General features: G+C 41.1%; 1 protein-coding gene across 7 annotated transcripts in view; it reads left to right on the top strand.

Moving 5' to 3' along the window:
* Nucleotides 1-1,087: 1,087 nt before the first annotated feature.
* The window catches only part of SLC25A13 (solute carrier family 25 member 13), a 170,434-nt gene continuing 143,787 nt past the window's right edge, over nt 1,088-27,734 (top strand). For 2 of the 7 annotated variants that reach the window (XM_054692374.1, XM_054692373.1), the window contains exon 1: nt 15,394-15,527. In XM_054692374.1, the coding sequence (XP_054548349.1) occupies nt 15,432-15,527 (96 nt within the window). In that variant the 5' untranslated portion in view covers nt 15,394-15,431. Of the gene's footprint in view, nt 1,236-15,391; nt 15,528-24,705; nt 24,725-27,734 lie in introns of those variants that run through there. The other 5 variants (XM_037508135.1, XM_054692375.1, XM_054692372.1 and 2 more) reach the window with 5 other exon arrangements.

Raw genomic sequence — 27,734 nt, 5'->3', positions numbered from 1 at the left:
ACCCGCGCGCTTTAAAGGGACTTATGAATACTCTACTACAGACACACACAAAAGGGTTAATAAAAGGTTTATTTACAAGAGAAAAAGAAATAAGGAAAATGTACAACTCAGGGAGAAAATAGGGAAATAAAGTCTTTAATGCGTCCTACCCGATCCGACGACCTGGAAACCCAAAGTCACTCTCAGAGCTGACCGGACGCTGCAAGCTGGCCGAGAGCCCAAAATGGAGAGAGCCCCCAAAGCCCACGTGTCTGCCTTTTGTATCCACCTGGCTGCTTAACCCCACCCTCAGGTCCCAGCCACCTTCCCTTTGGTGGTGATGGGATTTGGAGTTCCCAGTGTCTTTGGCTTTGACCTGGGGTGGGGGTGGAGTCCACAAAGCCTATATGGAATTTGCTTTGGGATATCCTTTTCCCCCTAACAATCCTACATTACAGTTGACCCCTTCTACCCTATCTACCCACTCCTAGGGGTCGGAATGGGGGATCTTTAGACTTCTACCTTCCTAATAGGCAAGACTGAAATCAAGTAGCCCCACAAACACGGGTAGGTCCTACACTCTACACTTCTGTTTGGTACTGAACATTGACTAGATTTGACCTATAATAGGTAGGCGTGTCAGTGACATTACTTTGCTATCTGATCAATGTTTTTGCATCAAAGGCTTTCTGCACCATGCAGTGGAAGTCCTTTGATAAGGAGCCAACAAGGAAAACCTGGCTAAACATGTGCCAACGAGTGGACTTCTCAATTTAGCCAGGCTGTGTGCCCTCCCGTGGGTCTCGAGGGCCCAGGAATAGCCTCAGGGTCCAGCAGAAGCTGGAGGCTTCCCAGGCGAGGCCACCTGCGCCCAGGATACCATCTTGTCTCCCGCCACCACCCCGCGGCCCTCGCCCCAGAGGTCGCCGCTGCTGGACAGCGCAGCCGGGGTCACAGGCCGCCTCGCTGTCCACCGCCCCCGGACCTGGGCCCGCCTGGGCCTCCGGGCAGAGGCCGGTCGGATCACGCGCGCCCGGGCGGCCCAGCCCCGGCCCAGCCAATGGGCTGGCGGCGCCCGCATGACCCGCGCCGGCGGGAGGGCGTGGGGAGGCAGGCCGGGCGCGCACGCTGCCGGGCTGTATCGCCGCCCCAGCCGCCGCCGGGACGGGAAGTGAGCCGCGCGGGCCCGCAGAGCGAGCGAGTTGCAGCGGCCCCGCAGCCGCCCGCACCCGGGGCGAAGCATGGCGGCCGCCAAGGTAAGTGCCCGCCGCCCCGGGCAGCGCCCCGGCGGGACCCGGCCCTCGGCTGGAGACTCGGCTCTCACGTGCCCGGCCGGGGCACCCGGGAGCCAGCAGCACAGGGGGCGGGCGGGCAGCAGATCCACCTTGCAGCCGCGGGAGGGAGGCGACCTGCTCTCCCGGGAGGTACTTGCGGCCCCTGCGGGGACCGAGGCCAGACCTTGTAGCAGAAACTTTGCCGGCTGGATCCTCCCACTTGGCCCGGGAAGGAGCCGGTGCCGCCACGGCACCCGGGGACCGAGCCAAGGCCGGCGAGGAGGAGCTGGCGGGACTGGGGCCCAGCGCGCCGGGCGGAGGAGGGCTCGGGGTGGGCCGGCCCTTGCAGCCACCCCAACGCACTTTTTGCTCTTGACCCGGGTTGTTTACTCGGCCTGCTTCTAGGGAACACAGCCCTGGCTGAAGCCTGAGCCTATTAGGTTTCAAAGACTCCGCCCTCCCGCGGGTGGGGAAGTCACCTTGACTTCCGTTTTGGAAAGGCTAGGGAGAGTTAGCCCGCCTGAGTGCTTGCAAACTACAGAGGAACCCCACCTTCTGTCCCTCCCCCTCATCCTCCTTCCCCATCTCCCCATCTGACAACACTTACATACCGGCCTCTGAGCGTTTGAGAGGCTTCGTTTTTAGAAATGACAAAATAGATTGTCCTGGGAGCCTGTAACTCCTGTGAAGTTCTACTTAAAAGGAATTCTGTGTAATGTGACTCATTCACTAACCCAGAGGAAAGGCAGCTCTGACAACCTGACCTTTCCTCTTTCACCGATTCTGGAAACCTGGACACCATTTCAGCCTCTTTGGACTCCACTTCAACTTTTCTGGCAGAATACATACATTCAAGTCCCAATCACTTGAATCACTGGAATTTATTGCTTTTAATTTTAAGTTCACGAAGGCAACCCTTTAATCAAGCCTATACAACTTCTTAGCTCATTTTAAGTGCAGTGAACTTAAATATACCCAACATTTCAGACATTTGTCCTTAATCAAAACTCTGTGATAACCCTCAAGAGGAAAACATGGCCAACACATCATATTCCTATTTATTCACGCAAACTAATCACATTTGCAATGGAAATTGTAAGCAGACAAATATATTTAAATGCTGTTCTATGACTTAAGTTCTCCAGCTCCCCAAATCCGCAAGCTTCTTAATGTTCTAAGACTATGTGGCCTAAGTAGCCTTTCTTTTCTGTAATTACTCTTGAGTTCCATGTCAAGAGTGTGCTCTGGCATGTGTGTGTGTGTGTGTGTGTGTGTGTGTGTGTGTGTGTGAGAGAGAGAGAGAGAACATGTAGGTAGATTCTGTTGATACATTAACCCTTTCAAACCCTATCACCCTTGACCTTTTCTTCATGTTAAATTTGCATATTGAGGAAGTATAAGCTTTGTTATGAATTCATTCCCTCTAGGTGACTTCTTCCAAGAGAGTGGGTGGGAGCTGATACCCATACTTGACTGTCATTTTCATATCTGCTGGAGAATTAAATAATTTTACTTAATTTGGAGATAAAGTAATTGTGGAACTTAAATTGATGAATATGCATATAATTGGAGTATAAGATAATACTGATTAACTAGTGTGAAGTAAAATAAGTGACATGGAAGCAGATTTAGTTTTTTGGTTGTATTTTTATTAAAGTGTCACATATCAATTAGGACAGTTTAATTTTCGCCAAGTAGTGAGAGTCAGAGAAAATGAAACATTTCATTTTTACTCTTTGGGAACTCATGTTTTGGTTTATTCATTTAAACTCATGTCTTTTCAGGCAAGTATGTATATCACCTGATCCATCAGAAATCCTGAAGAGATATATACAGTACCACAGGACATAGCAAAAATCAAGTCAGAGTAGATGAGAAAAACAGGATAAAGGAAAAGTAAGATTATGAAGGCAGGACTAAAGTTAGCAGGAAATAAGGATGTACTTGCTAGAGGTGACTGCATTATCTAGGAACCAAAGTGGAGAGATGACCAAGGGTGTCATTTACTTGGGGAGAAATCTCCTTGTACTGCTGAGGACAGTTTCTCCATGTCCTTTGAGATGTGAGCAAACTGCCATCATAACACCATTTCTTAATGTCCCTTGTTATAGGTCAAGGGCAGTGCAGTAAGTGTAGTCTTAAGATTTTTAAATGAGGGCCTCCCTGGTGGCGCAAGAGGTTGAGACACAACCTATGAAGCTGTCTACAGCCACTGCAGCATGAGTTCGATCCCCAGCCAGGGAACTACCCACATGGCACAGCAGACCTCTCCTGACTTGCCTGCTGCTCCCCTTAGCAGTGTATTTCAGTCAATCTGCCTGTTCTGTTCCCCACTCTGTCTCTGGTGAATCCTGTCAACCCTTCCCCACTCCACACACACCTCTGGCCTGTACCCCAGCTCTTATATGCATAAATAAATAAATCTTTTAAAAATTTTTTTAAATGAGCTGTACCTTAGTCTAAAGATGCCCCTTGTTTAGTTGTTTTCCTCAGCTACTAGTTAGGGCTAAGCAATCCAGTTAAAAGCCATGTTTGCTTTTTTCCTGGATCATAGCTATTCCATACTGCTGTGTTGAACATGGAGCCATAGCTTAAAGATTTCATCTGGCGGTAGGATTGCTATCCGTTTTTAAAACTTGAGGAGTCTTACTAGAAAAGAAGCCCACCCAAAGGACCATCTAAGAAACTGGGCCAAGAATCTGGGGCTCACAACTGTAGGTGAACTCCAGCATCACTGTGCTGAATTGTGTGAGTATTTAAACAGTCTTGGTATTTTCTGGATCAACTTAGCTACATCTAGCAGTTTCTTGATCACTTGAACCTTTTATTCTTAGTTTCTTTGGTCTTTGAATGAAATTAGCCTAGAACTAAAAGAAAGAAATTTGGGGACAAATTAAAGCATTCATATAAGAAAATTTGGTTTGTTGGACAAGTACACTTCGTATTCTTGGATGAACTGTTGCTATAATTATCGACTGACTTCACTGCATGTCGAATTCTTTGTAATATTCCAAATGGGACCAAACTGAGGATGCAAAATTGAATTGGGCTTCATTGTGGCTTCCAGGAAATCCAGAACCATATCGTGGGTTCGTTCCTAAAGAGTCCCCTCATTAGGACTAGTGTCATAATATAAGGGTCATAATAAGTGTCATAATAATTCAGGTAAAGTATCTATTTCTGTGGATGTGAGAGAAGGAAATTCCTTAAAGGAGGTTGTATTTCTTTTCTTTTTTCTTTTTTTTTTTTTTAAAGATTTATTTATTTATTTATACAAGCACTGGGTACAATCAGAAGCGCGGGAGGGCGAGAGAACTCACCAGAGCCAGAGCGGGGAACAGAACAGGCAGACTGACAAAGAAATACACTGCTGAGGGGAGCAGCAGGCGGCAGGAGAGGTCTGGTCTGCGTGCCATGTCCTGCTGGTAGGCGGGGATCGAACCGGTACTGCAGAGGATGCGGGGCAGCTTTGCAACCCAGCACTCAACCGCTGTGCCACCAGGGGAGGCCCAAAGGTGGTTGTATTTCAAAAGGAATGGTTGGGGAAAGAAGAAAGACCTCTTCCAGTTATAGGAAAAGTGTGAGTGGCGAGAGGCGAGAGCGCATGCTACATTTAGGGAATGGCAGGTAATAAAAGCAGTGAAATAGCAGCTTACACATCTAGTAAGCACTCTATCCTTAGTTGCTCTTTCTAAATGCATTTCATGATTAATTCACTTAATCCTTCTCACAGTCCCATGAGTTGCATACTCTCATCTCTATTTTACAGATGAAGACTCTGAGATACCAAGAGGTGATATCAGAGGCCTAAGGACTAATAATTAGGAAGTGAAGGAGCTGGGATTCATGTCCAGGTGTCTGGCTCCAGAGTCTGTATTCTTACCCTCTCTACCCTTGGACTGCCTGGTAGTTGAACATGTGGAGAACCAGAGTATATGGGAATGGTGGGGAGATAGGAGGAAAAATTAAAATGCATCAGCGTAAACCAGACTTTCATTTAAGAACCACTACTATACTTATGTGCCAGGCACTTTTCCAAGTGTTTTACAACTAATAACTCAGTGATAACAACAAAGAAGTAGGCGCTCTCTATTTCTCTCTCCATTTTACAGGTGAGAAACCTGAGGTCCTCAAAAGTTAGATAATTTCTCTGGGTTGCCCTGTAAGTGATAATAGCCTGGATTTGAGCCCTATTAGCCTGTGTTTAAAATCTCTGCTCTTAACATTTACCCTACCCTCCCAGGCCTAAAAAAAAGAGCTCTACTTGCAAAGGTACACGTGAGTATTCACTCACCATCAGTTATGGACTTGTAAATTTCCCTGTCATCCCAGTCCAGCATTTGTATCTGTAAAATGCGTTAACACTCAGTTTATGGCTTTGTTGCAGAGTTTATTCGTTAAGTGACATTTGAACCAGATGCACAGACCAGGAGTTGCATATACCTTTTCTTTTAAAAGTTTCATTGAACTGTGTTTCATATACCATACAGTTTACCCACTTAAAGTGAACAGTTCAATGGTATGCTTAGAGAGTTTCTAGTATTTTTACAGAGTTGTGCAAGTATCACAGTCATATACCTTTATAAAAATTTTCACCCCATGTTCATGGCTTAGGACTTAGGCAATACACTTAATCTCCTTCGCCCTATAACACTTCCTTTTCATGTTTCTCATCTGTGATAATACACTCTCGAGATGTTTGTTATTGAGGGTAAAATGTGATTGAATTTGTTAAAGATATTCTTCAAATTGAGCCTCTTCTCTCAGTGATGGAAAAAAACTACTGGGTATTTGGTGGTATCAGAATATCAACAAAGCAGACCAGTTTTTGTGCTAGGCATGAAGAAGAAAACATTTCCCTTTGTGCTGCCATGATCATGGAAAATTTTTGTGGATCCACTTATGTTTGAATTTTCTTAATTTGATGGCACTAGATGGATCTTGGGATTTCTATGACAAGATGATCCTCATCTTAGTAGCTTGTCCCCTTACCAGGTGAAGACATGGACTCTAGGAAAATTCATAATTGTATCACATTTCCTTGAAATACCTTTGCTCATGACCCTGTTGTAAGTGAGGGTTCTCAGCACATAGTCATGTGGACAAGTATAAAAATGCTGATGCCTGGATCTCATGCCAGAGGTTCTGATTTAATTGCATTTGGGCCCAAATCTTGAGCCTCAAAGTCTTTAAAAACTCCCCAGGTGAGTGGAATGTGCATCTGAGGTTTACAGCCACTGCTGTAGTCTGTTTTTATTCTCTTTGCCTCAGGTGATCCACTGGAGGCTCCTTGGGATAAAGAAGGAATGCAGTGAGATAAAAGAAAATCCCTAGCATGTCAGTTCAGTTGAAGGACATGTAGGAGTTCCTACAAGATTTTTTCTTTCTTGATGATTCCTTTTTCAACTGAACTCGGCTGCCTCCTATCACCTTAGACATAGACATCAAGTTTATACAGTTTGTAATTGTTCTAGATTATAGGTTTTGTCATCAAATTGATGCATGCGCCTTGAAGTCTCCTTGGTTTGCTGTGCCACCGTAGATACCTGAGAGTGAAAGGTTGCAAAGACTAACCTGGTCTTGCAACCTCTCCCTGCTAGTTAGTTAGGTTTTTACTGACCTCATCCAGTACCCATGTGCTGTCAGTGTTTCCCAGTTAGGTCACATGACTTCTCAGTGTTGGTCAGCAGATAGAGAACTGGGGTGAGGAGTCAGGGGGAGGACAGATGAGCAGGTGTGTGGAAATTTAAAAGCCATTCATTGTGTATTATGAGAAACTCAGAGTTTTTCAGGGTCTTTCTGAATATTGAGTTCTTTTACAAAATTGTAAAATTGTAAAACTCAGAAACTCAGGGTCTTTCTGAATATTGAGTTCTTTTTTTTTTTTTTTTTTTTTTTATAGAGGCATGTTTTTATTTATTTATTTATTATATTTGTTTGTCTTGTTTATACATGCACTGGGTACAGTCAGAAGCGCGGGAGGGTGAGAGAATTCACCAGAGCCAGAGCGGGGAGCAGAGCAGGCAGAAGGGCTGAAGTACACTGCTGAGGGGAGCAGCGGGTGGCAGGAGAGGTCTGCGCACCATGTGGGATCCTCCTCCGGTGGCCGGGGAGCAGCCGGGGATCGAACCGGCGCCGCAGAGGCCGCGGGCAGCTTCGCAACCCAGCGCTCAACCGCTGCGCCACCGGGGAGGCCCTGAATATTGAGTTCTTTTACAAAATTGCCAGAGGAACTCTTACTTCTTCCACCTCTTTCACCTTTTGTCCTGTGGCCTTTTATTAGATTCTTAAGTTGAATCATTCCTTCTCCTGTTCTTACTATTTATGAGGTTTAGGCCTGCTGAATGCGGACTGTTCTTGCTCAGCCACTGCTGCTTCATAAACACCTGTCCTTCCCACCATATTATCCTTGGATGCCTTTGAGTGGGTGTGGGCACAGAGGTTCTGCTGGGGAGGGGTGGGGGGTGTAAGGAGAATGAGTTTTGTTGCAGTGATAGAATTGCATTAGTAAAGTATTTAACAACTATATAAGAAACCTTTTTATTCCATGACCTGTTTAATCGGATCTTTGCGTTGGGTCATGCTGACCTGGTTAACTGATGGCTCTGGTCTGCTAGTCAGAATCATTCCCAGTGACTGCTTTGTACAATGGTGGTCTGGTTTGTTGATTGAAAATGTTTAAAAGATCGAGTACGTGCACTCAACTATTTCCTTTGGAAATTTGCTCTGCAGTTTGCATGAGTGAAAATAGGCCCGGATGGGTCCCTTTGACTTAAGGTACTGACAACATAGCCGAGTTGGCAATGTTGAAATTCTTAGCAATTCAACCTAAATAAACCACTGTTTAATGATTGTTATTAGCGTGGTAACTTTGCCTTGATTTCCATATGTAGTCACAGTTTCCACATGTTATCCATGAAAACTGTTGACTTGATATGAGAGTCAGATATTTCAAGATAGACTTACTGATTTATGGTAAGCTGTCTTTTGCATAAGATGTTTACAATACAGTTTGTAAGATAATTGGAAAAATAAGTGTGGGGGAGGCAAAGGTTTTCCTTAGACCCTCTTAGGGTCCCTCACTGGGTCTGAAAATTAACCTGACAAAGACAAATCAACAGGAGAAAAGTATACAAATTTTAGTGAATTTTTATACAAGTACATGGGAGCTTTCACAAGGGCCTAAAAACCCAAAGAAGCAACCAGAGCAGGAAGTTTTTATATCTGTTAGATAGGGAAATAGTAAATTTGTGCAGAATTGACCAGACAGGGGATTTGGGCTAGAGGGTGTAAAAAGTCAAGAAGTAAGTAGGAAGATAAGGGTAGTTGGACAAGGTTCCTGTGTCAAGTTTTCTTGACCCCAGATCACCCACACCTGGTTGGGTGTGGTGATAAGAATGTCTCCTTCCACCACTACAGGGAAAGTACTTTCCTGTGGAAATTTCATGACCTGTTTCAAGGCAGAAGGGTGTGTGTGTGGGGGGGGGGGCGAGAGGTGTCAGAGTGACCTTCCTGTACCTGATATTTCTTCAGCTTAAGGTATTCAGTATGTCACGGTGCCATATTTTGGGGTAGAGTGTTCTGAGCCCCATTGTAAGCCTGATTTGAACATGTCTGTAGCCCCAGGTGTTTAACAGTTTTTCTGAGTTGGACATGATGTGATTTGCATCTGTCTGATTCTGGTCACTGTTGTAGGCTGAGCTGCAGAGGACTCTCCTGCTGTCAGCCCAGCACCACTCTTTCTCCTATAGAAGAGGTGCCAGAATTAAAAAAGAAATCAGTAATGGTTTAGTGAAAGAACCATGGACTAGAAGGCACGAGAATCTGGGCTATAAATAGGCATGTTGCTTCCATTTGTGGTGAGAATGTGGAGCACCCATTGACCATAGGGGTGCTTGGTATCACCCTAGAACAGACAACAAGGACCATCTGTGACATCTGTGATGAATCAATGACATATAAAGAATGAAAGCACTTGGGAATTAAGACGTGCCATAGGAATGTCAAGAGATGTCTTTTGGAGACTCACCTAACTGAAAACTAGGGGACATAGCCATTATTTGATCTTCCTGTGCAAAACATAATGTGCTTTATTTTATTTTTTAATTTTATTTATTTTCAACTGAAGTAATATTAGGGGATGATGTCCTCTTTTAAAGCTCGAAATCCACTAAATAGTTATCAAAATAGTTAGCCAGTGAGGCAGCTTCCAGAGCCACGTTATCTGAGTCGTCTTTCTGGAGCCTTGCTATTAGAAGTTTTTGGCCCAAGATCCAACATCATTGGTTTTACTTGAAAACTTGCTAGAAAGACAGCATCTTTGGCCCTTTTCCCAGGCCAGTTGCATCAGAATCTGCATTTAAACTAGATCCCTGGAGGACTGTGTGCACATTACAGTTTGAAGAATATTGGTCTGGAACACACATTATTGCATCATTAAATGTAGCTGCTTTACTAAACTAAAAGAGTAACACCTTTTGACTTAGTCAAACTTTTTGCAGAATTAAATACATAGTGATAAAATACAGTATAATTTCAAGGATCTAAAAGCTAATTTTGATTCCACATTGGGTCCAGGGTATCATTTTAGAACACATCTCTGAATTATTATGTAAGGGAATATGTGATTATTATACAGGGGTATTCTTTTCTCCATTTCTTTACTACCTACCTATACTGAAATTTGGGTAAAATTTCTGAATTTTCCTGAAAATGAGCTTAATACCTGTTCTTTTTTTTTTTCCCCCCACATTCTCCTAAGGGTCACCAGTGACCTCTTTTCTAAATCTGTTGGCTGTTCGTATTTCCGGTCTATGGGACCAAGTGTACCTCCCCTTTCTTTCTGGAATACCTTCCATCAGTCTTCATGACGTCTCATGGTTGGCCTCTGAGTGCTCATTTCACTCCTTTATTCTCCTTTGTGGGCTTCTTTTCTGCTCCCCCAGATCCTTGCCTGGTATCCTCTTCCTTCTGAAGGTGAAAACTTCCTTTAATCTGCAGCCCAGGCAACTCTCTCCAGTGCCAGCTTTTTGTTTTCAGTTGCTCATTGGAAATCTCAACTTGTCTATCTCAAAGATATATCAAACTCTGTTTACCTACAACTAAATTTATCTTCTTGGTCATTCCTCATATTTCTCTTACCACTGAAGTTTCCTACTTCAGTTTCCAGTTAGTTCAGTTCTGCTGTTGTAGGTAGCCAGTAGAGACAGCATGGGCAGGAATTTAGATGTGGGCAGGAATAAAGCTGGGTCCTTTAGTACCTTTCAAGTCACTGGAGCAGTTGTGTCCTGCCTCCTTTTTTAAAGTGGAGCTTCTCATTACATTTAGCTACAAAGTTGCTGAAATTTACAAGCTGTTCTTGCCTTTGGTTTCTTCCCTGTATTTCCCTCCTCATTCTGTCAGTGACTGTCAAAGGAATCTCCTAAGATTGGCTCTTATGGCCATATTAATACAAGTACTATGTTCATGAATACAGCTCTTAACAGTTAGAGTAAATATAGTGAAGTGTTATTGATAGCATCTATTTGCCAGCTCCTATTCTAAATTCTGGGCTTCCCCAAGTGAGTCAGCTTTTGGGCTTATTTTCAAGAACTCACAATGTATCAGGATTAAAATAACCAGATAATAGGAAGATTCAAACTTCATCATTTGGCCTTTATAATCATCAACAAGGGAACAGTTGATAACCTCATTTGGTAGATAAGAAATTTTAGGCTCAGAAAGGTTATCAAAGAGCAATAACAGCAGTTAATGCTTTTATAACACTTAATAAAAGCCAGGCACTTATCCGAGCATCAACTATATGAAGTAATTTAATTTTTCACAATAATCCTATGACATGCAAGAGCTGTTGTCTGCATTATACAAATGGGAAACTCATTACAGAGAGGTTAAATCTCCTGAGGCACAGAGAGGTGAAGTGACTTGTCCAAGGTCACACAGCTTGTAGGTAGCAGAGCTAAGATGCGGACATAGGCATTTTGACTCGAGAGCCCTTGCACATAAACACTGTATAACATTGTCCTCTATAATTTACCTTGCTCCACACTGTGGCTTCATGTTGCCTGCAGAATGAAATTTAAACTCTTCAGCCAACTAAGGCCTCCTTAGTCTTGGCTGTTACCTGACTTTTCCAGTATTACCTCACACTCATTCCCTTCTCATATCCTTCACAGTGGTTTGTGACTGGAACACAGCCAGCTGCTGCTGACATTCCTAGCCCTAACGCTTTGGCAACAGTGTAATAAGAAAGAAAGGCGCCTGTTTATTTGTTTGCTTAACTTGGGGTTCCTGAGAGACAAGAACGCTTAGTGGCCTGTATATCAGTAGGCAGATTTTGTTGGTTTTTGTCCCTTTAATTTTAAGAACAGAAGAAGCACCTTTAAGGATGTTAAAACGCATGTCCTAAGTTTGCAGTTTTTACTGTTGGTTTGTTCTAATCAACTTTCAGTCCACTCAAGGCATGTGGTTGTTTTGTCTTTTATGTTTTATTTTTTTTAAAGATTTATCTATTTATGCATACAAGAACTGGGGTACAGGCCAGAGATGTGGGGGGTGAGAGGGCTTACCAGAGACAGAGTGAGGAACAGAATAGGCAGACTGACTGAAATACACTGAAATACACTTGCAGCAGGAGAGTCAGGAGAGGTCTGCCTCTCCATGTGGGTCACCTCCCTGTCCTGGGATCAAACTCATGCTGCAGTGGCTGCGGCAGCCTCACAGTGCTGTGTCTTAACTCCTTGCGCCACCAGGGAGGCCCCCTGCTTTGTCTTTTAAATTGTGTTACTTTACAGATTGTCGTGTTCCTCTTTTGTTGTTTCTTTGCAGTTTATTTGATGAGAGAACTGGGTCATCTTTCTGGTCATTTCCGTACTTTGGATTGCATCCCCCTAGTGTTCCTCTGGCTCCAATTTTTCCCGACAAGTGATACCTAGATCTAGAGGCTTAATTAAGTTAGGGGGTCTTTTTTATTTTCATTTTTTGTCTTTGGCTAAAATTCATCCTAGGCGGTGCTGGGTGCCTCTCTCAAGTGACAGGGACTTGAACTGAGTATTCACATCAGGCGGCACATGGTCCTACCCATTTCCTGTGAGGTTTGATTTTACCAGTGGGTTTGGATGTTGCCTTTCTGTCCATCAGCTTTTTGCATACTGGTTTATTTTAGTTGGCTAAGTTTTAATGTTAACAGTTGTTCTTTCTGGTACATTGAGTTAAATGTGATTTTCGGTCTTTAAGTACACACACTTGTGAGTGTGTGTGGATACACACATTATACATATAGGTATATAAACAGTAGTCCCTTGTTATCTGTCATTTTGTTTAATATGGTTCCAGTTCCCCATAGTCAAATATTACATACAATCTGAAAATATTACGCACATTCAAATATTTTGAAAAAGAGAGACCACATTCACATCATTTTTATTGTAGTAAATTACAATTGTTCTATTTTATTAGCTATTGTTTTTAATCTTTTGCTGTGTCTAATTTATAAATTAAACTTTACCATATAAGTATGTACGAGAAAAACAGTATACATAGGATTTGGTAGTATTTAAAGTTTCAGGCATCTGCTGGTGATCTTGGTATGTATTCTGTGGATAATGTGTGTATGTGGGGGGGCTACTGAATACATATATAAATGTATATGTACATAGTACACACACATATAAATGAGTTATATCACAGGTATCACCAAAAAATGGCTATTAAAGTCAATTAGATAGCAATTACTGTGTGTAGAGATACTGTTTGGTATGATGAGAAATGAATAGTAGTGATGATTTTGCAGCATTGTGAATGTATGTAATGGGACTGAATTGAACATTTAAAATGGTTAAAGTATTAAATTTTAGGTGTGTTTTAGCACAATAAAAACAGATGAATTGCAAAATGACATTGAATTTTTAAAAATCCATGATTCCTTAATAAGTGATTATTATTATTATTCCTGCAGCAGAGTCAAAGTGAAATGAAGTGGAGAGGTAAAGGTCTTATTTACCAAAGAATGTTAAATATAGAAAGTATGATAGAATTAGGAAACAAAATCCTTTCGCAACCTGCAAAGTAATAATTGACTCAGGCAAGGATTCTCAATGGATGTTAAAACCTTTTGGTAAAAGATTGTTGGAATTCCCATTGTCTCAAAGTATCTCTCTGTAAATTACTTACTAATAATAAGGAGGAAAAAAGCACCTTTACAATGGAGAATTCTGCCTCAATCTATAGTCCGACTTAACCTCATCAGGAAATAGGATAAGCTAGCATTGTCCCAACTGATGTGATGCAATGGGAGGCATACAACATTGCCTTTGGAGAATTCTTGCCAAAAAAACATTAAATCTGAAACTAATCATGAAGAAACAATCAGACAAACCCTGACATTTTATAAGACCTCTGGTATGACTCCAAAATGTCAGTGTTATGAATGAAAAGGCTAGATTAAAGGAGACTCCCAAAGAGACGTGATGACCAAATGCAATGCTTGGACCAGGATCCAACATTAATAAATTAAAGAATGACCCAATGGGAGCAGCTTATTGTACACTAAATGACACTGGATTCATATGTTATGACTTCTATAGCAAAGTACCATAGGCTGAGGGACTTAACAACAGAAATTTATTTTCTCACAAATTTAATTTCTCACAAATTTCTTTTCTTGCAAACTAAGTCCAAAGTCAAGGTCTTGGGTGGGTTGACTTCTGAAAGCCTTTCTCTTTGGCTTGTAGATAACCCTCTCCCTGTCTTTACATGATCTTCCCTCTGTGTTTCTGTGTCCTGCTTCCTTTTCTTGTGAGGATACCAATACTAATGGATTAGGGTCTACCTTAATGTGTTCATTTTACTCGAATTACCTCTTTAAAGGTCCTGTCTCTATAGGTAAGCACATTTTGAAGTACTGGGGGTTAGGATTTTGACACATAAATTTTGGGGATACATAGTTCAGTTCATAGCAGATGTGGCATCATTTTAAAATTGCCTTAGGTGAGATAATCATGTGGCGATTCTGAAGGAGAATTGTCCTTTTTTTAAATATCTATTTTGTTTTCCTGTTAGATTTTAAACTGCTGAGTACGGGAACCTTCTGCAGATAACAGTTGGCCCTCAAAGAACCTATTACATAACATTCAGACACTCGGTTGAATTGTTCATTTATAAGGCATGCCTTGGAAAAATGAAAGGGAGATTTTCTGCTCAGTGAGTGGCTTGTTGGACACTTTTCTCTTTTTCTAATAAACCATTTTCTCAGTCCCTCCATATCCCACCAAAATAAATAATAATAACATGCAAGTACTTGAGGAACTGTGTGTGGGTAATTTCCAAGAGTACACGATGGAGAATCATAGTTGCAGAACAAGCCTTGGCAGGGATGGGCCTGTCCCAAGGTAGATGAATCTCCATGACTCCGGAGAGGCCGTTGCAACAGGAGATGCCTGGAGAAATGTGCTCCCTGTGGACTAAGAAAGGCCGAGAGCATTATAGGGAAACATTCCCAGCAGTCCCAGCCAGTTTGTCTAGTCCCAGGCAAGGAAAGGAAAGGCTGGTCTTTTAATCTGATTCTGCCAGGCCTGCTGGCAAGGCCTTTGAGTTCTTCTGAGCCTTCACACCCTTCTTTTATTGCAGGTTCATGTTGACTCTGCATTTGAGGACCCCACCTTCTTTCCATCATGTCCCATCTCAGTTCGAGAAGTAAAATTTCAGCCCAGGTTCTCTTTTTTATGGTGGTTCTTGGCATTTCTGTTTGCCCATTTTGACCACCAGCAAATTGAGAAAAGCCTGGCCTTGACCTTTGCCCAATTTTCTGCTGGGTTATTTGCCTTTTCACATTCATTTGTTCCAAAAGCACTTTTGAGTTAGGAAACTTGGCCCTTTGTCCTGTCTGTTGCCCCCCCCCCCTTTTTTTACTTGTTTGATATTTTGGTAGTTCATACTTATTTTTGATTCTTTAAAATATGTGTATGTTACATATTTCTTCATCTTTTCCCTTATGGCTTCTGTGTTATATGAATTCTGGTTTGTCAGGTTTTAACAAAGCTTTGCCACTTAAGTTAAGTAACTCATGCGTTTCTGGTACTCTATCAGTCTGTTTCTCTCAGATTAAATTTGGCCCATCTGCAGTTATTTTGACTTAAAGTGAAAGGGCAGAGGAGAGTGAATTTGTGATGAGGATCCTGGATGTGTGAGGTCTCCTCGCTTTTCCTTTTGTCTCCTGCCGGCTTCTTGTCTATACTTCAGGCATATGAAGTTGATGTGCAGCAAAATTTTGAACAGGTAGGGTGTTATTTTGTGGAAGCAACTTTTCTATTGTCCTTTGATTTGCTCCTTTCTCTTTCTCTGCATTTATTAAGTTAGCTATTCTCTCTCAGAAGCCATTTTAACTTCCTGTGGCATTATCTGGGCTCCAGCAACTTGTGATCTTCTAAGTAGAACCTTTCAGCACTTTATAAATATGTCATATACTTTTTCTCTTCCTTTGTTCCCTATCAGGAACATACATCCCAGTCTTCAGAACAGCACAATCAGTTTTTATTCATTTAAGGAGCAGTAGTAATTTGACACTTGCTAATATGTAATAAATTATATTGGGAGCAGTAATTACAATTGCAGCTGGTTCCTAATTATGCTGTAACCTTGATGTTTTAAAAAATTTGAGACTGAGTTCAGCATATAATATTGGAGATAATATTCTGCATTAGGCAGGTCTGCCTTCTGCTGAACTATGGGCATTTATGTATTAGAATGTCTATCAAAAACACATTTAAGTTGCTTTCAGCTGAACTGTTGTCCAGTGGCATGACTTATAAAGATATCTCTTTGCCTACCAAACTCCTAGCACTTCCTGAAGTTATTAGAATGAATGTCAAGACAGGGCCTTCCTGATGGCTCAAGGGGTTAAGCACAGCACTGTGAAGCTATCCGCAGCCTCTGCAGCATGAGTTCGATCTCTGGCCCCAGGGAGCTACCCACATGGCGCAGCAGACCTCTCCTGTCTTGCCTGCTGCTCCCCTCAGCAGTGTATTTCAGTCAGTCTGCCTGTTCTGTTCCCCAGTCTGTATCTGGTGAATCATCTCACCCCACCCCCACACCTCTGGCCTGTACCTCAATTCTTGTATGCATAAATAAATATATAAATCTTAAAAAAAAAAAAGAATGACTGTCAAGACAACCTGGGGTTAGGGTCATATTTGGCTCTGATTTACTACTGATCATTTAAGAAGAGTGTTTTAAATCCTTCAATTTCTTCATCTGAGAAGTGTAGATATTAATGGCTCGTTACCTTAAATACCTTTATTGATGTTTAAATGAGATCAGATGTAAAGCCTTTTGCACCATGCCTAGCATAGTATTAGGGCCCAATAAAATTTCTTTGTTGTTATTGCTATAGCCAGTAACAAACGATCCACCTTCAAAGACTTTACCTCAGTGGCCCCCAACTTCAGCATCATTATGGTCTTAGTTTGGTCACCACTCTACCTTGTGATAGCATGTATTGCCATGCACTTTGTGCCTACCACTCATTGCTAAGTCTGTCATTCCCCAGGTGGGACAGGGTCTCTGGTTCATTTGACATTGTCTCCTAATGCATGACTGGTAAATGGTAGGCTCCCCATAGGTGAATGTGTCGCATGAATGAGCAAATGGAATAACATCCTCTAGAGCTTTGATTCTCAATTGGAGGTAGGGGAGTTTTGTCCCCCTGGGAGACATTTTTGGTTGTTACATTTGGGAAGAGAGAGAATGCCACTGCATCTGTTAGGGGAAGAGGATGTCCTGAGCAAACTGCATATAGACTTTGTGGATGCCACCTCACTCCATAAAGACACCAGGAACTAAAAATCCCATGATCCCCAAAGGGAGGTTGTGAGGACCTACGGGGTGGAATTAAGCAGCCATTTTCTCTGTTTATGAATATAACCAGCCATGTTAGTGGGGTCTTACTCTCTCTTGGCTTGTGCTCTTGGCCAGGCAGGTTTGGTCTCGGTGGGTCATTTGGGATTCCAGGTCAGCAGAACAGGTAGGACACATTTAAGAATTTATCTCTCTCTCTCTCTCTCCCTGAATTGTTTATTTCCTCATTTCCCTTTCCCTTGTAAATAAACCTTTTGTTAACCTTTTTGTGTGTGCCTGCAGTTTAAGTCCCCTTTAAGCATGCCGGGGAGGACCCACAGTCAGGCAACCCGTTTTATATCGGGGTTGCCCTGTAACACATCTAGTAGTTAGAGGCCAAGTGTGTTTGTTAAACATCATACAGTGCATTAGATAGCCTTCTGCAACAAAGAACGATCTAACTCAGAACATTCCTGGGGCCAAGTTGAGAAACCCAGGGTCAAGTTTGAAAAACTCAGGTCCAAGACAACCTTATAGCCATGTGGAAAAGATATGGGCTTGGAGCAGATCAGCCTGTTTGACCTGCAGTTTACTCAACTGGAAAGGGACAGAATTCAACCTGTTTCAAGGATTTGCTGAAAAGAAAGGAAGATTGTGCTCACAGGCTGGTGAGCACTTGGTGACTCCACCTAACCATGTTCATTTTATTGGTCCTGGCTATCCCTGATCCTTTTGGTTTTTTTTCCCAAATAGACTTTTTTTTTTTTTTTTTTGAACAATTTTAGGCTCACAGCAAAAATAGAGAGGAAGGTATAGAGATTTCCTCTATTCCTCTGCCCCACATGTGACTGGCCTCCTTCATTATTATCCCACTAGAGGGGCACATTTGTTGCAGTTGCTGAAACTGCATTGACACATAATTATCATGTAAATTCCATGGTAAATTTAGAGTACACTCTTAGAGTTGTGCATTCTATTGTTTGGGACCAATTTTATAATGATATGTTTTCACCATTTAATATCATGAAGAGTACTTTCACTGTGCTATAGTTCCCCTGTGCTCTGCCTGTTCTTCTTCCCTACCTCCTTATACTTGGCAACCACTGGTCTTTATTCCTGACTCTCTAGTTTTAGCTTTTTCAGAATGTCACACAGTTGGAATCATACTGTATGTGGTCTTTTCAGTTTGACTTCTTTCAGAAGTTAGTAATAAGTATTTCGGGTTTCTCCATGTTTTCTTATGGCTTATAGCTCTTTTTTGGTGCTAAATAATATTCCACTATCTAGATATCACAGTTTATGGCACACAGTCTATTTACTGACTGGAAAAACATCTTGTTTGCTTCCAAATTTGACAATGAATAAATCCACTGTAAACACCCATGTGCAGGTTTTTATATAGATAGATGTTTTCATTTCCTTTGAGTAAATACGAAGGCGTATAAATGCTAGGTTATATGGTAAAAGCATGCTTAGTTTTTTTTTTAATATATTATCTCATTTTTTATATATTTTTAATTTTATTTATTTATACAAGCACTGGGTACAGTCAGAAGCACCGGAGGGTGAGAGAATTTACTAGAGCCAGAGCGGAGAGCAGAGCAGAGAAGGCAGACTGACGAAGTACACTGCTGAGGGGAACAGTGGGCGGCAGGAGAGGTCTGCGCGCCATGTGGGACCCTCGCCAGGTGGCCGGGGATGGAACAGGCATTGCAGAGGCTGCAGACAGCTTTGCAAGCCAGCACTTAACCACTGCACCACCTGGGATGCCCAAAGCTTAGTTTTAAAGAAACTGTTGATCTGTCTTCCAAAGCAGCTGTACCATTTTGTATTCCCACCAGCAATGAATGATAGTTCCTGTTACTTCACATCCTTACCAGAGTTTGGTGCTGTCAGTGTTCAGCATTTTGACCATTCTAATAGCTATGTAATGGTATCTTGTTGTTTTAATTTGCATTTCCCGGATACCTTGGATGGGGAGCATTTTTTCATAAGTTTATTTGCTGTTTATCTTTTGGGAGGAGGTATCTATTAAGGTCCTTGCACATTTTTAATGGACTTAATGTTTATTTTCTAATTGTGTTTTAAGAGTTCCTTGTATATTTTAGATAACAGTTCTTTATAACCGACTTACATATTTCACAAATACTTATCTCAGTCTTTGGCTTATCTGTTCATTCTTTAGTCAGTATCTTTTGCCCAGAACACATTTCTATTTTAAAGAATCCCAGAATATCAATTATTTTTTTCATAGAGCACACCTTGGGTATTATATCTAAAAGGTCATTGCCAAACTCAAGGGCATCTAGGTTTTCTCCTATGCTATCTTTTAGGAACTTTACACAACGTTCTGTAATCTGTTTTGAGTTCATTTTTGTGAAGGGTGTAATGTCTATGTTTGGAATCATCCCTTTTTGCATGTGGGTACCCAGTTGTTTCAGCACCTTTAGTTGAAAAGACTATCTTTGCTCCTTTGTCAAACAGTGATCAGTTGACTATATTTGTGCAGGTCTATTTTTAGATGATTGATATATCTTCTTGGAGAATTGACTCTTTTGTTATTATTATCCCCTCTTTATCCTTGCTAACCTTCCTTGCTTTAAAAAGAGCTCTGGAAATTAAGATCACTATTTCTACATTATTTTAATTAGGATGTATACGATACATCTTTGTCCATTCATTTATTTTTGTGTCTTTATGTATATATATATTTTAAGATTTATTTGTTTTTATACAAGAACCTGGGTACAGGCCAGATGCATGGGAGGGTAAGAGGATTCACCAGAGACAGAGCTGGGAACAGACCAGGCAGACTGATGAAATACACTGCTAAGGGGAGCAGCGGGTGAGACAGGAGAGGTCTGCTTTGCCATGTGGGATTGTCGCCAGCCGGCCGGGATCAAACGCACGCTATAGAGGCTGTGGACAGCTTCACAGTGCAGTGCTCAACCGCCTGCGCCACCAGGGAGGCCCTGTGTCTTTATATTTTAAGTGGGTTTCCTATAGATAGTATGCAGTTGGGCATGTGTTTGTGTGTATGCGTGTGTGTGCGTGTGTGTGTGTATGAGAGAGAGAGAGAGATATTCTACATTTTCTGTCTTTTAATTAATTGATATGTTTAGACCATTGACATTTAAAGACATTATTGTTTATCTTACTTGGTGTTCTCTGATCTTTCTGGATTTGTAGTTTGGTGTCTGACATTGATTTGGAAAATTTTTCAATCATTATTGCTTCAGATACTCCTCCTGCTACTTTCTCTACTTACTGCATGCATGTTATAACTTTTGTAGTTGTCTCACAGTTACTGGATATTCTTTTCTGATTTAAACAAATTTTTCCTCTTTGCATTTTAGCTTTTGAGGCTTCTCATTAAAATATCCTCAAACTAAGAGATACTCTCATCAGTTATGTCCAATCAGTTAATAAGCCCATCAAAGGCATTTTTCCTTACCATTGCAGTATTTTTGATGTAGCATATTTTATAAGATTTATTTATTTATTTTTGCATAAAAGAACTGGGATTTAGGCCAGGGGCAGGGAGAGGGTACACCAGAGACAGAGTAAGGAGCAGAACAGGCGGATTTACTGAAATACACTGCTGAGGGAAGCAGTGGGCAACACAGGAGAGGTCTGCTGTGCCACATGGGTTAGCTCTCTGGCCAGGGATCCAACTCAGGACATAGTGTTGATAGCACTGAAACTCAACCCTTAGGCCAGGCAGGTCCCTTGGTTTTTTGTTAGAATTTTCATCTGTGTCTTACATTGTCTATCTGTCCTTGCATGCTGTCTACTTTATCTGTTAGAGCTCTCAGTATATTAATCAATTTTAAATTCCTGGCCTTATCATTTCAACATAGCTGCCATTGTCTGAGTCTGGTTTGATGATGATTCTGTCTCTTCAAATTGTCTTTATTGCTGTTTGTATGCCTTATAATTTTTTTTTCATGATAAGCTAGAGATGATCTACTGGGTACATCATGATGTACTGGGTAAAAGGAACTATTTTAAGTAGACTTTGAAAAATGCAAGGTATGTCCTGTAGCCCTCTGATGAGATCTTAGTCTTTTAGAGAGAGCCTGTGTTCCTGGTCAGTGTACACTTCACCAAATGTCTTTTGTTGGATTTTTCTTCTTAGGTGGGAGAGGATGGTTAGAGATGGCTGGAGTTGGATATTTCCCTTCCTTCACGTTACTTTAGTTCTGATAATAATGCTCTGGCAGGTTAGACTAACTAATACATCATTTTTCCTTAGGGCATGCCTTGTTATAAAGAATAGACTGTGCTAGTGTATTTCAAAGTGGCTCCTTCACCTCTCCTCCAGCTGGAAGTGCAAGGCAAGTTTTCTCTAATACTCACAGTGAGAACTGGACTGACTTCCAGGAAGTAAAATTCACAAAAGTAGGGAAGCCTGATGTCTAGGCTGCAGAGTTCTAAAATCTTGGTCTTGTCCACAGTGAGACTCTAGCAATTTGGCATGTATGGTGTAGGTTTTCCTACTCTGACACTGATTCCCTCAGGTGTTTGTTTTAGCTCATGGATGTCTGCTGTGGTAAGTTGTGATTTTCTGGTTCTGCCATTCTGCCTCTCCTTTTTTGAGGTCAGTGATTTTCCTTATGACCTTAATTCTCTAAGATCTCAGAAAAGATATTGATTCCTGAGTTTTTCTTCTGTATACTTGTTAGGAAGGAGTGGCTTCTTCCAAGCTTTTTACATGCTAGGCTGGAGACCAGAAGTCTTCCTGTCAACTTTTGCTAACCTTTTTATATTAGCAAAAAATATACAGCCTGCCTCTCTGAATGTAGGAGTAAGAGTTCAATCCCCATTTTCCCTTGTGGCTGGGTTATAGGCTCACAATCTAGCTCTGCCCATTAGATGCTCACTGCTGAGCCTTTGATTTGTCAGAGGGCAACATGAAGAAGTGCTTGTGTGTGACATTTCCATATCAGCTCACCCAACAGACAGCTGAAGCAACCTGCTTGTGGTGTGGGATCCTGGGAAGATTTCTCACCTATTGATTCTGAAATAATTTTGGGGCATCATTGGTAGAGCCTTGGCCTCAAACTGATTATCCAGTCTTCTTAACAGGACTGTAATTATCCAGTAGAATGTAATAAACTTTTTCCTAATATGTCATCTTTTGTTGTTGCTTTCTAAGTTGAATTCATGTTGGACCTCTTTGCCTCCTATTATATTTGGGATTAGAAATGTCACATAGCTTTTTTCCTAGTTTATATATTTTTAAGAGTAGCTAATAGTGACTGTTATCATTTCAGGATTCACAGAACACTTTTTCTTCATTCTAATTGGTCCTCAAGGTAAGTTTATGAAATAGGTAGATATTGTCATTTTGCTATTTTATAGATAGGAAACTAAAACTTGGATATGTTAGCTGAGTTTTTCAAGGTTACAAAGTTTGCAGCATACTGCGGTCCAAATCTTTGCTCTATAAAGCTGGTGACGTCTGACTATGTTGGGGTGACAAAGCATCGTCTGTTTCTCTGGAGAGTTGCAAATATGAACAGAAAAATATTTGTTTCAGAAAAGACTCTTACTATCTCTTGTCAGGTTTTACCCTTGGGAATCTGTACTGGAATGTTTGCCTTAGCTTAATAACAAAAATAATGAAATCTAAAATTAGTGGGTTTAAAGCTATTTTGGCATAAAACAGCCTACAGCTAAAACACTACCATTCATTTCTTAACTGTTATAGTCTACTTCTTAATGTCAGAATTTAATGGTGCTGGCTTTATAGGTGTTTAATGTTTATCCACAACAATGGAGAGTTAAATCCAACACACTTCACAATTTACTGAATCCTTCTGATAAACATTTCCAGCACCCTGAAATGACCTACCTATGTAATTACCTGGCAGGTTAACATTTGTGGTGTCTAATGCTTTGTAAGTCAGCTGTTGAGTGATATGGACTTTTGAGGGTTGATTACACAAAAATGTTGTGGTTTGAAGATTGCTTAACATGGCATTTGTTTGTACACTAATTTATATCTCAGTAGCTTTTCATAAGTACTGCTCTTCATTTATTAGAATTAGGGAAACTGTTATGAGGAATAAGTGACTCCATGATTTCAATAAAAAATTATTTTTCTCAAATTCGATGATATACCTCTTGCTTTCTTCCTTTTGAGCTAATAGTAACTGTGGTTTTGGGGAATTCCAAACTTTCTTTTGCAATTACTGATTGTATCAGTCAAGGTTCACTTGCAGAGAACAGAATCCCTTCTAGCTGGTTTAAGCAGAGGGAGATTTATTACAGGGTATTAAATGGCTTTCAGAATTTGTTGGGAAAGTGAAGAAACAGACTTTAGTTTGGGCTCTCAGGAATGATTTCCAGAACCTCACAGCAGAACAGGCCACCAAGAGAGCAGTTGTCTCTTATAGAGTCATGAATCTTCCTGCCAAATGACACAGGCAGGGGGTTGCCACAGGAAAATCGGACACTTCCAATGATAATGCTTGCTGGCAGAAACAGCAGAAACTCAGTTCTCAGCTTCCAAATCTTTCCTACCAAAATTTTGCTTTCCAAATCTCACACAACCTCATTTAATTGATAGCATCCAGGCCACATAGCTGCAAGGGAGTCTGGGAAATATAGGTTTGACTTTATGGTCTCTGTAGTATAGGACAATAACTAGGAAGAGAGGTTTGCCTTGGTGTCTAAGTTGTTAGGTTTTATTGCGTAGCGCTTTCCACTGAACTTCAGGTCCACCTACTATACTTTCTCAGGTGCAAGGGCCATACAGGAACATTTCTCCTTCTCCTTCCTGTGTTTGCTGTCTCTGCATGCACACACACACACATATGCACACACATGCGCACCCACACCCACACATCATATCTGCTTTTCATGAGCTGCTACTTCTGGTTTTTCTTTCATAACTAATATTAGTAATTATATCATGACAGTAAAATTTTTCAGGGTAAGCCAGTGCTTGTCTTGGCTTTCAAACCATTCAGGTTTGGAAGGGTGATGGGGAAATACTACTGAGTGAAGTCTGTGTTGTACAGTTGGTCAAGTGTCCGCTGAGGGTGGGACCTTGGGCTCTAACCCAGTAGTTCTCAAACCAGCCAAACATTATAACTTCATGATGGACCTTTAAAGAAAGCTGTTCCAGAGATTCTAATTCACTTGGCCTTTGCATTCTAATATGACTGATCTTGGTATTGATAAAACTTCAGGACTTCTCAGGTGACTCTAGTGTGCGACTGGAGCTGAGAACCTCAGTCATAATCAGATATATGTGGACATTAGCTAGCACTGTGGTTCTTAAATTTTAATAGTATCAGGATCACCTGGAGAACTTGTTAGCTCTAGATTGCTGTTTCTGATTCAATATGTGGATGTGATAATTTGTATTTCTAGAAGTGCCCAGATGATGCTGATGATGCAGTAACCACACACTGAAAACTACTGGTTTAAAGGAAGCTACTTATTTTCATTGTGAAGATCTGATTTTTGTTTACTTGGAAGACCTTCTTCTTTAATTAACATTTTGGGAGCATTTCCGATCTTTGCCGGAGCTGGGAATATAGAAGACTCAGATATCTTCAAGGATATCATGGTCTTGCCTCTCCAGAGCTTCCCAGTGTGAAAGCTTTTCTTTGTATTTTCTTCCTCAAGTTAGTATCCTTATTTATTTTATATTTTATATAGGTTTAATATAGGTTTTCTTGTGTATGTATGTCCCCACTGCCCTTGGTAGACTAGCAAGCACTTTGATTATATAGTTCTGTAAAACTGCAATTAAATTATTGAACTTATAGCTTCAGCTAGTTTCCTATGTAAGAAAACTGTTTTTAAAATAAACCTACATGTTGAATATCTTTTCTGGGGCCCTCCTATCTTTGGCTGCACTAGTGCATTAAATGAGAGTGAATTTATTTGTTCCAAAAGATAATTTTCTGTTCTCCTTGCCACTCATCTCCCTAACTCTCTTTTAAAACCATTCATTGAAGTTTTGTTGTTGTTTTTATTTATTGCCTCTACCTCGTTAGTATATATGTTTTGTAAATACTACTGATAACTTATTTAAGCTATTATATCTAATGTTTGCCTTGTCAAAAATTTTACATATTCATAGATCCTTAGATGTTGCCATTTGAAGCATAGATTTATGGAATTGGCCTGAAAATTCCATACTAAAGTTAAATAAAGGTAGATGTTTCCACTGTATGGACAAAGTATATAATGTGTAGTTTTTCCAATTCTAACCCCATTTCCTGTCTATTTCTGTTAAGCTTAGCTTGGAGTAAATGTTATCTGATTGTAAAATTGTTGTGTTGATTAAATTGCAAATAGGAATATTTCATAATCATCTGCAAAGAAACCTTTTCCTTCTTGGTGATATAGTACCCAGTTATGCTTGGAAACCAGCTACTTTATGTAATACTGTTGATATAAAAATTTTGCTTTTGGGTGGAACCTGTTCATATAAATGCAAATTCAGGTAAATAATGATAAGATGGTAAGATTGTCCTTTAAGTTTATAAGCCAGGTTACTCTTCATTTAGAATTTTTTAGGAATTAAAAAGATAGACCTTTCAATAAATAATACAAGTAACAAATAACATTGTTTGAGAGCTTTAACTGTGTCCCTCTTTGGTGCTAAGCACTTTGTATGATTATCCCTGGCATGTTGCAACCATCCAGGACTTCCCATTTTATAGATAAGGAAAATGAGTTTGAGAGGTCTGGGACCAACTCAGGGTTGCACAGCCAGTGAGTTTGGAGGTTAGGCCTGCTTCCCAGTTGAGGGCAGTCTGTGATAGTAAAGCTGTGTTCTTAAACACAGCACTGCATGGACATAATAAACTGGTTTTGTTAGAAGAAATTGGGATCTTCTTGATTTCTAGACATAACCTATATTATATTAATTATGGCCACTTTGAAGCTGCCAATAATATGACTCAGTGAAAAGGTAACAGGGTAGGGCCTCCCCTGGTGGTGCAGAGGTTGAGCGCTGGGCTGCGAAGCTGCCTGCAGCCTCTGCAGCGCTGGTTAGATCCCCAGCCCCCGGCGAGGGTCCCACATGGCACGCAGACCTTTCCTGCTGCCCACTGCTCCCCTCAGCAGTATATTTCGTCACTCTGCCTGTTCTGCTCCCCGCTCTGGCTCTGGTGAATTCTCTCATCCTCCCGTGCTTCTGACTGTACCCAGTGCTTGTATAAATAAATAAATAAAATCTTTTAAAAAAGAAAAAAAGAAAAGGTAACAGGGTAGAAGATAGAAGATATGGGATCTGCTCTCAAACCCATAGAAATGTAAGCACTTCTAGGGAAATAGTTGATCCCTCTGAGCCTTAGTTTCCCCTCCTGTAAATTAGGGGCAACACTCATTTCTACATGTGACTCAGATTTGCAGTGGGGATCCAGTGAGGTAATAGACATGCTTTGAAAAATGTAAAGTGTTTTATACATATTAGGTGATATGAGTTATATGTGTCAGTTCACTGTATGGATTTTTTTCTTCTGTGCCCTGGACCCTGGGTGAGTTAACAAAGTGAAAGCTTTGTTTCTCTCTGAGTATCGTCCCGGTGGTGAGCATTGAATGTGCATTTTAGCCACAGTAAAATAGTAGTAGAAGAATGCTGTGGGAAGTAGGGCAGGGAAAGTTCACTCTGAAATAGTGAACTTGCTCAGGAAGGCTTTATGAAGTGCATGGCATAGTGAATTAATTAGATTTTAAAGGATGTGGTATTCAGATAGAATAAGAATAGTTTACTTTGTGGAAACATTCCTTCGCTTTTAAAAGGAAAACCAGCTAATAATCTGGGGTCACCATATATGCCTTAAAAAAGAAGTTATTTATGTAGCGTCTTGAGGTGTGGAACTTGGGTGGAAGAGGATGGTGGCATTTTTATGCTGGCTTGTGTTCCCCAGTAGTGTTCACCCCACTTTTCTCAGAATATAGACCTGTAAGGAGGGAATCATCTCCTGAAAACTTTAGGCCATCACTATCATCAGTCTTAGGTCAGATGGCAGTCTGTTTTTTCCTGTTTAATTGAACAGCAAAGAACACTAATTCAGGTTTTTAAAAAGATTAAAAATTTTTCATGGCTATAAATAGCATTGGTAGTTATAAGCACTCAACTATGATTAGAAGAGTTATCAGTCCTGTTTTGGGAACAAGGTGACCACCAACTGGTCTCAGAAAGGATACCCCATTGCAGTGACAAGTTAATAAAATTATTCCTGACAGTGGCAAGCCAAGGAGCTCAGGCAGTTCCATATATAGACACAGAGAACACATTGTCCAAAGATCTCAGAAGAGCCTTTGCAAACATGGAGGGATTTAGAACAATTTGCATAAATCTCCCCATGGATAGGGACATGGCTCCAGTGTTGGGGTGGTTCCAGGAACCCCTTCTTGGCTGTATCGGGGGTGACGCTGTGCTTGGTGAGAATTCAGTCTCATGACGGTTTTTGCCAGCAGGATTGGGTGATGAGATGGTGAATAAGCCCACTGTTTGGTTCCACATAAGGACTCTTTTGTGTTGGCCTGGGGCAGCCATGTTCAAGTTTGCCTTGCTTTTTCCCCAGTGATGTTTTTGGACTTTGTGGGCTGGAGAATTAAGCATAACACCTATTCTGAGCTAATCTGTCAAATTTTGCTCTTGGAAGGTAACCACAG

This window comes from Talpa occidentalis, unplaced genomic scaffold (assembly GCF_014898055.3).
Source record: "Talpa occidentalis isolate TD23 unplaced genomic scaffold, MPIMG_talOcc4v2.1, whole genome shotgun sequence".
In the NCBI taxonomy this organism is placed as follows: domain Eukaryota; kingdom Metazoa; phylum Chordata; class Mammalia; order Eulipotyphla; family Talpidae; genus Talpa; species Talpa occidentalis.
This window is presented reverse-complemented; position numbering and strand designations above follow the sequence as displayed.